General features: G+C 38.0%; 2 protein-coding genes across 6 annotated transcripts; one reads left to right on the forward strand and one right to left on the reverse strand.

Annotated features, from left to right (window-relative positions):
* Nucleotides 1-1,412: 1,412 nt before the first annotated feature.
* Nucleotides 1,413-4,177, forward strand: LOC140809328 (transcription factor GTE7-like). The gene is made up of 4 exons (XM_073166917.1): nt 1,413-3,209; nt 3,335-3,569; nt 3,690-3,827; nt 3,920-4,177. The coding sequence occupies exons 1-3, from the start codon at nt 1,635-1,637 to the stop codon at nt 3,746-3,748; spliced, it is 1,869 nt and encodes a 622-aa protein (XP_073023018.1). The 5' UTR covers nt 1,413-1,634; the 3' UTR covers nt 3,749-3,827; nt 3,920-4,177.
* On the reverse strand, nt 3,950-11,292 carry LOC140809329 (uncharacterized). Of its 5 annotated transcripts, XR_012113095.1 has the most exons (10): nt 10,936-11,290; nt 7,758-7,859; nt 7,500-7,662; nt 7,158-7,337; nt 6,901-7,035; nt 6,625-6,707; nt 6,222-6,315; nt 5,998-6,097; nt 5,591-5,682; nt 4,982-5,516 (listed from the first exon to the last, which is right to left on the reverse strand). XR_012113095.1 is itself a non-coding variant. In XM_073166919.1 (9 exons), the coding sequence occupies exons 1-8, from the start codon at nt 11,184-11,186 to the stop codon at nt 6,014-6,016; spliced, it is 1,092 nt and encodes a 363-aa protein (XP_073023020.1). In that variant the 5' UTR covers nt 11,187-11,290; the 3' UTR covers nt 3,950-4,933; nt 5,998-6,013. The 5 variants fall into 5 exon arrangements, 3 of the variants coding, with proteins under 3 accessions (XP_073023020.1, XP_073023019.1, XP_073023021.1); XM_073166919.1 differs by lacking the exons at nt 4,982-5,516; nt 5,591-5,682 and adding an exon at nt 3,950-4,933; XM_073166918.1 differs by having other exon boundaries at nt 4,984-5,682; nt 10,936-11,289.

Below are 11,292 nucleotides of genomic sequence, written 5' to 3' on the forward strand. Positions count from 1 at the left end.
CATGTTTTCGATTCCGCAAACGCGGAAAACTTTAAATCTTCATCGTGAAGATGGATCCAGGAAACTCACGATGAAGATCTACCGCCGACTAATCGGAAATCGATGATGGAGAAGAGAAATCGGAATTGTATGCGCATATTTTCGGTGGAAGGTTCCTCTTCTCCTTTTGAGTGTGGTTTTCTATAGAAATCGCAGGAGAGATGTGACGCCAACTTATATTATTATATTATATTATATGCCACCTCGATTTCACTTGTTTATAGATACAAATATAATTATTTCATTAAATTGTGGGTCCCACTCTGAAACTTTCTTTATATTTGATTTCCAGTCATGCCCTTGCAAATTTTTGTAGTTTTTTGTGAAATTATTATTTCAAAATTTTAAATAATATGAAATTACATTTTTTTAAAAAAGAATCTGATTTAATTTTTTCTTTGAAAAAAATTCAAAATGACTTTTCAGTTTATTTTGTTCATTTAGCGTATCGGACATGTACGGCTCATTCAAAATTAAAACTTAAAAATTATAATGAGGTAAATTTGGGTAGAAATATGATTTTATTAATTATTATTTATCCAAGAAATGAACAAATAAATTAGGTATTTAATATATTCTTTGTCGGGAAACCAAAATATCATATGGTAAGATAGTTTTTTTTTTATATTATTATAAATGGTTGTCTATGAAAATGATGATATATTCGAGAGTTGAAGTAGAACAAACCAGTGTTGTCAGAAATGATTAAATAAAATTATAACAACAAAATACATTTGTAACTTTACTCGGTCCATTTCATATTTATAATTATTGATTAGAATTTATATGTGATATGCACATATTATTTATATAATAAATTAGCGACAAATTTTTTTAAATATCAGATACATTTTATCATTAATTGAAAACGGACTATTTATTAAGTGTATGATGATAAATTACTAATTTTAATGATTAAAATATAATATTTTGTCAAGTAATAAATTAAAAAGTGGCTAATATTGAAATCCTGAGAAGGCAATATGGTAATTTCAGTGGCCACCTTCAAGGCCGCGACACGTCACCATATAAGCAAATTTTCTTCACATTCACGTCTTCCGAGTCCACGTCACCCTCACTGCGGGCCCCACCTGCGGGCTTTTGAAAACCCTAAATTCACACCACATGCGGCCCAAATTCACTCCAAACCCAAATGCGTTTACCCACTACATCGTGCGCTCGGTATCCGGCCACGTGTCGTCGAGACCTGATCTCAAGCGTCGATGACAGATGTCCCGGTCAACCCCCCGAGCCAGCAAACAAAATTAACTTTACCCTTGGATCAATATCTCACGGGGATCCAACGGTCCGTAATCTGCCCGAAACACTTACGGGCAGATCTCACCGCCTTTAAGAAGCGCCCTCCTCTCATCATGTTCCTCGCTCAATCTACAAACCCTAAGCACCATATTAGCTACGTTTCTGTACTTACGACGCCTTTGTTCAGAATTTCGCCGACAAAAAGCTTGATTCTTTGCTTGTGGCGATCCGGTTCGAAGGTTTACGATTGAAGAATTCGGCGATTCGATACATGATTTTCGGGGAAATCGTCGCCGGAGAGTTGGTGTGGCTGAGCACCGCCGTCGGTGCTATTTATGGCGTCTGCCGTGTTAGCAAGTCGGAATGATTCGAGCTGGGCCCCCATGGGGAAGATTCCTTGCTCTAATCCTCACCTAGATTCTAACCCTAACCCGAACCCTAAGAAAAAGCAGAAACAATTCCACCACCCCGCCCTGAACGACGCCACATGTGTCGCCCGTCACCAGAATGTGAACGTTGATTGCCCCGCGGTCACGCAGGCGGTCTCCGACGATGCTTACTCTTTCAATCAGACTTCCACTAGCCGTAACGCTTTCAATTACGGCAGCTATTTGACGTTCAATGTCGCCTCCTACACGAAATCCGAGCTTCTAGGCCTCCGTAGAAGATTTTCCTCTGAGTTGGATCTGGTTCGAGATTTGCGAGATCGAATTGATTCGGGTCAATTTGGCTTTTCGAGAAACCCAAGATCTCAGGCAAAATCGAAGAAGGTATCCGGAAACAAGCCCTCCAGTGGTCCTGTTGCTTCTGTTAAGGATTCTTCGAGATTGAGCAATGGGTTTGATCTACGTGATGGTGGCCTGGATAAAACCATCGATTTCGGTGGTCTCCTGAAGGAATGCAAGCAGATTCTGACGAAATTAATGAAGCACAAATGTGGGTGGGTTTTCAAAGCGCCCGTGGATGCAGTGGCGTTGGGGCTTCACGATTATCATCTGATTGTGAAGTGCCCAATGGATTTAGGTACTGTTAAAGCTAATTTATCGAAGAATCTGTATCCTACCCCAAATGAATTTGCTGCGGATGTGAGGTTGACTTTCAACAATGCTCTGTTGTATAACCCGAAGGCGGATCCTGTCAATGGCATGGCGGAGCAGATGCTGGCAAAGTTTGAGGAAATTTTTAAGCCAATACAAGATAAAATTGGTAGTGTTTCTAATCAACATAGAGTGAGGGAGTCTCGAGAATTTAGTGTTAACCAAGAAAGGTACGTTGGCGGCATTGAAGATTTACAGGGCAGTTCGTGGAATAATCACAATCATATTCTTGCCTCTTCTCCAGTAAGAGGGAAGAAGACGAAACCAAAAGCGAGTCCAGTTCAGACGTCGCATGTTGGCAAGAAGAAAGAAAGATTGCAAATGCCAATGCAAGCGCATTCAAGTGCCTCTACCGCGTCGAATCCTCCTCCCCCATCTTCAAACCATTTGCCAATGCTGGACAGAAATCCTTCTCCTCCGGCAGCGCTTTCTCAGCCAGTTAAAGATCCCAAAGGTGCAAGAGGAGGACCGGGGACAGTCAAGCAGCCAAAACCCCGAGCGAAGGATCAAAATAAGAGGGAGATGAGCATGGAAGAGAAACAGAAGCTTGGGATTGGATTGCAGAATTTGCCTCAAGAAAAGATGCCCCAACTGGTTCACATTATCAGGAAGAGGAATGAACATTTGGCTCAGGATGGTGATGAAATTGAGCTTGACATTGAAGCCCTTGATACTGAGACACTTTGGGAACTCGACCGCTTTGTGACCAACTGGAAGAAGCTGGTTAGTAAGACCAAGCGACAAGCACTGATGATGAATAATAATTCAGTTGCTGAAGTTGCTCCATCTACACCAGTTGCTGAGTTGGAAATGGTAATGCTTAATTCACAAATTTTACAGTTGGCAGGATTCCACGTTTTCCCATTTATTATCTGTTTGTCAAAAGTAGTTTTCTTTTGTGCTATGATTAGTAACTAGGTTGCTATTTTTTTTTTCAGGGAGCTATGGATGATGAGAATGACGGATCAGGAAAGAAGTTGAAAGAACACGACGATGAAGATGTTGACATTGATGATGATATGCCAGTAGCTAGCTTTCCTCCTGTGGAGATTGAGAAAGATGATGGGGCTGGTGTCGGAATTGGTGTGGGAATTGATCAAGATGATCGAGCCAATGCCAGCAGTGGTTCAAGCAGTTCCAGCAGCTCGAGCAGTGATTCCTCATCTTCCAGTGGTACTGATACTGATTCTTGCGTTTCTACATTGTGTTGAGGAATTTGTTGCTTGGAATTGCAGATAAACAAAAAGGAAATGTTCATAGACATGGCTCATTAGTTTGAGCTTCCTTTTACAGATTCTGATTCAGGGAGTTCTTCTGGAAGTGATTCCGATGCAGATGATGCTCAGTCCTGACAAATGTTAATGCATCCTGCTATGGACCGGGAAACGGCTCTTCTCTTTGTTATTATAAATTCAGATGTTCATTGATGAGGTATACGTCTAAGGCATTATTGTACCTAGTTTTTTCCATCCAACTACTCTAGGCCTTGGTCAATTACCTAAAATGTGAATTGATTCTTGCAGGTAACTGAGGTTGAGCTGATTTCTGGTTTCTTTTTGTTTTTTCAATCCTATTTTGGAGATGGTGGTTGTTGGGATGATGCAAACCTTTGTTTTGAGGCTGAGTGTCTCGAAGGTATTAGTTTTTAGTGAAAAGGTTAGGGAAAACTAAGAGAATGAATGTAAATAGTTGATGAAATACCATGTACTTCTTACCACAGAAGCGAAGAAACCAGATTTTTTTTGTTGTCTCAAATTATTGCAAAGAAGTTCGTATTTTTTTGAACTCTGTGAGCTAATTTGAAGAAAGTATAATTTTCCTTTGCAACAAAAAACGAAGATTACTGGCAATGTGGAGGGAAGTTGGGCTTGCATTCCCAGTTAATGAAACTGAGGCACAAGCATGTGTTTGCCAGGTCGATAACGGTGGAGAAATGATGGTATCCGTGGGGCCTCATTCATTTGGCATTCATTATAATTAAGTTTTTCTTAAACCAAACTTTGAGGATGGTTTTTATAGTCATGGTCATCCCAATATTATTTAAACCAAAATACGCAATTTAACACCTTTTGGAATTTGTCAGAACCGAGGAGGATGCTATGCTTTGCGGGTAGGCATTTTTTGCTTTTAACTTGGACATAACTAGATCTTGGAATGGGAGGATGAATCTCTCAAAATCCTATGAGCTAGTCTCTCACGATGTCTTCGTACACCTTGACATCAGAAAGTTGGATATTGAGGCCAGCACATGCGAAGTATTGACAAATCCATTGTTGTATTAATGCCATCCTTCTGAACATATTGATGTATTAATCTGGGAAAGTGCAAAAATAAGATCTGTTCACTTTTGTCGGATAACCAAAGATTCCACACAATTGTAAACATGGCGCAATTTTGAAAATGATTAGAGAGACAGCGACCCACTAGAAGTGAGATGATACCACCACCTTCTATGATACATATTTTTCATGTTAAGAATCATACATTTGTTGAGGAACCACTTGTCAGTACATGGAGGAATATGATACTTCTCGGCCCTACAACGCATATAATAATCTTATTATTATCGTGAAGAATAAACATATTTCGTTAGTCCCCAAATTCAACACTAGAACTGTACTTTTCACGAAGTCCACAATAATGACAGACAAATCATAAACAAGATTAAACAAAAGTAACATTTTCCACATGTTATGTTATATCTAATGGGGTCTTAAAACTCGATTAAATAATCACACCTTTTACAAGTTAAATAAATTATCTCCACCTAAGATCGTATAGGTCTAGCGCACAGGTTCCAAATTTCTAGTAGAAAAAGAAAAGCTAAAGATAGAAGGGATTGGCAATGTTTGCTTTTCTTCCTAGCAAGATATATCTCTTCAAGGTGGGATTGACAAGCAATGTGACTATCTGCTTTGAAAAAGATAGATGTTGGATTAGAAGTTCTTAAATTTGGAATACTCGAAAATTTACGTACACAAGCTCATTCTGACTGCAGTCCTGTCATGTTGGTAAAGGCGGGCTTGATCAAATGGCATAGCTTGGGAAGATTGGCCTTTTTGACATATCTTTAAGAGTAGAAGAAGAGGTTTAGCACTCAGACACCAAATCAAGCTTCACCTAGCCAAAACCGTGATTTAGCACTGCAGTATTATTCCAAAAGGAAACCTAACCAGCCACAGCAGTCCACTAACCAGGATGGAGAAAATTTGAAGCAGCAGTTGGATGTGTAAGTACCTCACAGTCTGCAATTACTTGTATCCATGCTTAGACCACAATTTCATTCCTATAACAGGGGAACACTTAGCAAAAATGTTTTAGGGAAGAAAATTCTAGGGTAGACATGTAAAAAGTAATAAATTTATCTGATGGCTTCTAACTTTTTGATTTATTTATTTAATTTCATTAATTTCTGTATATCACCAAGACAAAATAGTTGTACACTTGACTTATCATCCTGATACTTTTTTTAAAAATTTCCTTTATCCATGTGTCCATGCCTGTATCCATGCATCACCAATAAGAAGGTGCTATCGTGCAAAAACAACTCATGTTGGGATTAAGGGATTTTCTGCTCTCGTGGTTCAAACTTGAAATTTACCTCAACTTATTGATGATTACTGCGGTGAAAGCCACTTATTATACTCGTCCATGCGAATAATAAACGAGCTGGAACTTGGCAAACCCCCTCCACCATATGCCTGCACGAGTTTGCATGTGTATAAAATATTTTATTCCGAAAAATAATTCTGGGGACTGATTCAAATATTTGGTAGGGAAAATGTAACAAGCAGAATTCGTTAGTTACTTTGTTTCGATCATAACCTTGGCAATTTCAGAAGTATCTGTACTGCTGTCTGTAGTTCTTAGGCACATTTTTAGATTATTGCGCTGCATGTATATCACAGCTCCAATAGGCCTGTGTTTATCAGGGGACACATTAAGAATGATAATAAATTCACAACTAAGAAACAACACAGCTTTTGCAGCAAGGACCATAGTTCATCGAGTGGCAATACTGCTATTCAAATGTATGTTGGTACACTCTTAGTTTTGGAAATCTGAGTCTAATAAACTTTAGCAAAGAAAGTTGCCAAATAAATGGTTATTTATTCGTCAGGAAGCCAATGCAATGTTCAATACATAACATTTGCACACAAATATAGCATAACATGGAGATTAAAAGGAGAGAGAATTAACCGAGAAAAAAAGGATCAAAGTAAATCACCTTAGCCCAGCAGCTACACTCCTTTTACTCAGTTCCTTCCCAATTTCATCACTCAATTCTGAATTTCCATCAGCTCTAAATCCCTAACAGTGATAAATACTAGCCTGAGAATTCATAGAAAGATGCCAGACAATTAAGCAAAATTCATTGTTCAATTTTCTAGCGCCTCATGTGAAAAATAAAAAAGTACCTAAGTATGAAATCTATCATTAGACCATGAACTAGAACTAACTGAAGCACATGATGACAATAAGAGAATTACTTAAGGATGTTTACCAAGCACTCCCCATAAAAACCTCTTCCTAACTGCACTCTCAAAACCTTTTGCAGCAGCATATTTGCATCACTCTTTCGATGTAAAAGATAGGCCTTCCCCTTCTTGATTAAGTCCGTAGCGCTAATCTCCATCAACTATTCATGTAAACAAGTAAACCAAATTAAATTAAAAACAATCAAAAGCACGAAACCAAACAATGGTAAATCTAGAACTTGTCTGAAATGAATATTCTTTTCTGACCGAAATTCAATTTAACCTGTTGATACATCCACGGATTACTCATGCAGTTCAATTTCGAGCGCCAGTCCCTTAGTCCAATTTTAAATGCTTGGGTATCAGGCAGCCTCCACTTACGAAGATCCTCATCTTCTATGTATTTAAGCACTATCTCCATCTGCTCTCGTTCTTCAGGATTTAGAAGGGACGTGGTATTATCCTTTTTGTGGTATTGTACACAAAAACATTAGTATAAAAATGTATACAGTGCACCCTTCGACTAAGCATTCTACAATTTTTTTGTTTTGGAAGCCGATTTAATTAAGAAGACAGCATCGGCTACAGCTAATAAAAATTATCTGGCTTGAGCACTTTCACTTACAGTATCTGATCTCGTCGTCTCCATAAGTGCAGCAGAGAAATATTCATATGCAGCAGTGGAGCAACTCTTCTCAATATTGACATGAAATGTGAGGTTCGAATCCAAATATTCCCTTGACGAAATTCTAGAGAGTGCTGATTGGCGATGATCAAATGCAATAAGCCTACAAGTAAATATTGGTGATTCAGCCAACGATCAAATACATAATCTACAATTTTACTAAATGAGTAAAGGTTTAAAATTCTGAAGTGTGCTTACTTGGATGATGTTCGCTTCGAAAGTTCAAAAGCAAAACCTTTTGGACCAATAAAATCTAAAAAATAGCACGTCTTCAATCCTTCAATGCATATATCTTCGACTCTAAGGAAAATGATTAAATAACCAGAATGAGGGGGAAAGATAAAGATATGAAGCGTGCTCGTAAAATGGGGGATGGAAAGCGTTTAAAAATCAATATGGTAACCACCAGTTAAAACAATTTAGACAGGACAACAAACTTCAACATTTGCACACTTTAAATGTGTTCTAATAGATAAACACACACAATATTCAGTAGCGCTCAATGCATCTCAAACCCAAGGAATAAGGAAATTTCACAGAAAATAATTTGCATCACCCACCTTTGCGCCAGGAACATGAATGCCATACATAAACAGAAAATATTCATAAAGGTGCATTATTAGAATAATACAGTTCCAGTTTATGTATAACAAGTCATTGACAGATTTATGAGTTTGTTGATGCACCAACACAATTTAACCTACTGGACCAAAAACAAGTGATCATGTAAGAGTTCTAAGAGTTGAAAGTAGAAATTATGACACTGTGTGGTGATTGTGGCTCTGCGAGTGAGCATTACTCTGAAGAAGTGAAGAGTGAAGGAGCAGAGTTCAGAGAGCATTTTAAAGGAAAGAAGGAGAGACTTCATCAAGGAGATGGATTTTCATTATCATTCATTATCCTAACAAATGCGTACAATTGTTGTGTTCAGAGGCATTAAGTATCTACTATATTTTTATAATGACTAACAAAACCAATAAAATGACTAAAACGTTTACAATAACTAATTGATCGAACTAGACATAATATATATTAATAAAAAACTTATTTATAGAACATGCATGATGCAGATAAACGGACCAGTCGAGCAGGAATATATCAATGTAACAAAATAATATAGTGTGGGGACTTCAATCTCTTCAAAATAGCTCAGGAAAGTATATTTTGTATCCCTCCGCCCATTGCAAGCTTTTCCCCTTAAAACAGAAAATTATTGAGTCAATCTACATCTTAAGTTCATGATTAATTCTGTTAGGATATAATTTCTGAAACAGTGTTGGAAAACTGAAAACAAAACGCTTGAGTTGTAACTAGTTATATTTTTCCTTGTACTATGCTTTCTGGATCAGAGATGGGGAAGACTACAGATCCACATAGGAGAAGACTCAACCAATCGGTAAGAAGATTTCCTGCATGAGTTATAGTTGAGATGGTGGTGATGATTATGGATAAGGGAATCAAGGTTTCAGCAAAGACCTTGGAAAACAAAGACAAATCGGCAAAGGTCCAAGCTAGTGAAAATATCTAACAAATATACGAAAAAAGTGTTCTATGGCTTAGTGTTCCTACTTGAAGAGTTCTTGTAAAGTGAAGTAATTATGGTATAGTATTCCTGTAGATAGAATCCGGATTAGCCGTTGAAGCACTAAAAAGAAGATAAAACAGAAGAATGCAATCCCTCTCCACCGAATTTACTAATTTATCATGTCAAAAGAATTTCAGCAAGGATGTTGGTCTAGAATGTTCTGAATAGTACAATTTTTGAAGGAAATGAACATAGAGTCATGTCGTGAATGAGCTAGAAGACAGACATATGATTAATGCTGCAAACCCGTACATTTACCACTACTGATAGGGATGTAAACGATCAAAACCAAGCCAAACAGTATCAGACTTGAGCTTGACTCGTTTAAGATTGATAGAGGAGCTCGAGCTCGATTCGATCTTTTATCATCAGGTTCGAGCTCGATTTGTCTTGAAATTACTAAGCTCGCGAAAAGCTCGAGCTCGGCTCGTTAAAAGCTCGTTTATCATGTTAATCAAGCAAAGTTCAAGCTTGGTTAATTAATAGCTCGTTTATCTGTTTAACAAACCTGACTTGAGCTCGGCTCGTTTTCGAGCTCGTAGAGTATACTATTTTGAGCTTGTTAAAAATTAAATATATCTATGAACTAATTTTAAATTTGACATCAAAGTTTAAATTCATTCATAAATAATCAAAATGATAAACATAACAACTAAAAATATATAAACGAGCCGAGCTCGAGTTTACGAGCCACCTAAACAAGCCTAGCTCGAACTCGTGAGTCTATTAATGAACATGTTTGCGAGCTCACGAGTCGAATATCCTTAGCCTTGACTTTGATTTGATTAAATTTTCGAGCTCGATTGGCTTGATATGATCTACAAACGAACTCAAACGAAATTTTTATCGAGCCGAGATCCGAATAGCTCGCGAATGGTTTGGTTCGTTTACATCCTAACTACGGGCATAAAACACAGACATTTTTAGTGTTTGTCGATTCAATCATAAAATGCTAGGAAAATTATTTGAATGTTGGAGAATCACTCAAATCCCTTTCTATAAATAGCCCATTGTTTCAGAGTCGAGACGTGATAGAATACACACAAAAGAATCAAATCATTCCAGCAATCTAAGATCAAACCGAAAAGCCCACTTGATTTTAAGCACAAAACTAATGCATAGCTGAATGTCAAATGGCTTAGAAACTTAACTCCTACTGTGAGTAGTTATATAAGGCATTTAAGAATCAGTCACATTCTTATTGTATAGACCCAAGTGATTACGGTGATACTGTGTTCGCTGTAAGCATTTCACAGTCACACTATAACAAGAAACGGCATCGAAGTTAAATCAAAAGTGGAATGGTTAATAGTTGCAATTTGTAATAGTAATCAAATCTTGTAACTCCAGAGAGCTCGGTAAAAACTTGAAGAGAACTGTTTGATGTTTTAAGAAATTTCACTTCATAGTTTCCATTAATGCATGTACTTAAAAGTGCACAATTTCATCTAATCGTTTTTAGTACTAACATAGCTTTTATAGATTTACTTTGATTGTTATAAACTCGATTTTCGAGAACATGGCTACGCTATGCTGCTCCTGGAACAGTGACTTGGAAAATTACTTTCAAAACCTGATAAGTTTGAACAGAAAATTCTTCCTATCTGTATTTCCATCATAACAAATTTGTTATTGACGAAATGCCAAGAACTCATCTGCAGTCGTCCTTTCAAATCCTCCAGTCCATACTCGTCAATTCTCCCTTAAACCAATCAAGGTGAAGTTCAAAAAGAAAAAAAAAAAACGCATTTTTCCCAGCTCAAGATGCCAACGAAGTTGATTAGAGCATACCTGAATGGTATCACGGAAGAAAAGGGCAAAATGAGGCAAGGGAGGTTGAGTCGACTATGGTAGAGGTGCGCAAAGAGTGCCCCATACGCCCCCGAGAAAGATGGGTAATTGTATAAGACCAAGTTCGGTGTTCTGGCTTCCGACGCATTGCGTAGGGATTCTAGCGCTGCGTCTGATCGGAAATTTCGAACGAGCACAGAATATGGGACTGGGAAGAGCAAAGTGTCGACACGCCGGTGAAAGGGGAGCATTTAGCCAGAGGTTGGAACGTCGGGCGGCGGCGGCTTTTATCACATTCGAACGAACCCGATCGCATGTTTTGAGTAGGGGTGGGCACAGCTCGGATTTTTCGGGTTA

This window comes from Primulina eburnea, chromosome 13 (genome assembly GCF_022965805.1).
Source record: "Primulina eburnea isolate SZY01 chromosome 13, ASM2296580v1, whole genome shotgun sequence".
In the NCBI taxonomy this organism is placed as follows: Eukaryota; Viridiplantae; Streptophyta; class Magnoliopsida; order Lamiales; family Gesneriaceae; genus Primulina; species Primulina eburnea.

Bases quoted from the DNA above. Each gene is read 5' to 3' on its own strand.
- LOC140809328 (XM_073166917.1), top strand. From the start codon at position 1,635: ATGGCGTCTGCCGTGTTAGCAAGTCGGAATGATTCGAGCTGGGCCCCC. The intron at 3,210-3,334 runs GTAATGCTTAAT...TTTTTTTTTCAG, and splicing joins CAGTTGCTGAGTTGGAAATG to GGAGCTATGGATGATGAGAA. The intron at 3,570-3,689 runs GTACTGATACTG...TTCCTTTTACAG, and splicing joins TGATTCCTCATCTTCCAGTG to ATTCTGATTCAGGGAGTTCT.
- LOC140809329 (XM_073166919.1), bottom strand. From the start codon at position 11,186: ATGCTCCCCTTTCACCGGCGTGTCGACACTTTGCTCTTCCCAGTCCCA. The intron at 7,860-10,935 runs GTATGCTCTAAT...CATTTTCCTTAG, and splicing joins TCTTCCGTGATACCATTCAG to AGTCGAAGATATATGCATTG. The intron at 6,708-6,900 runs GTAAACATCCTT...TATCACTGTTAG, and splicing joins GTTTTTATGGGGAGTGCTTG to GGATTTAGAGCTGATGGAAA.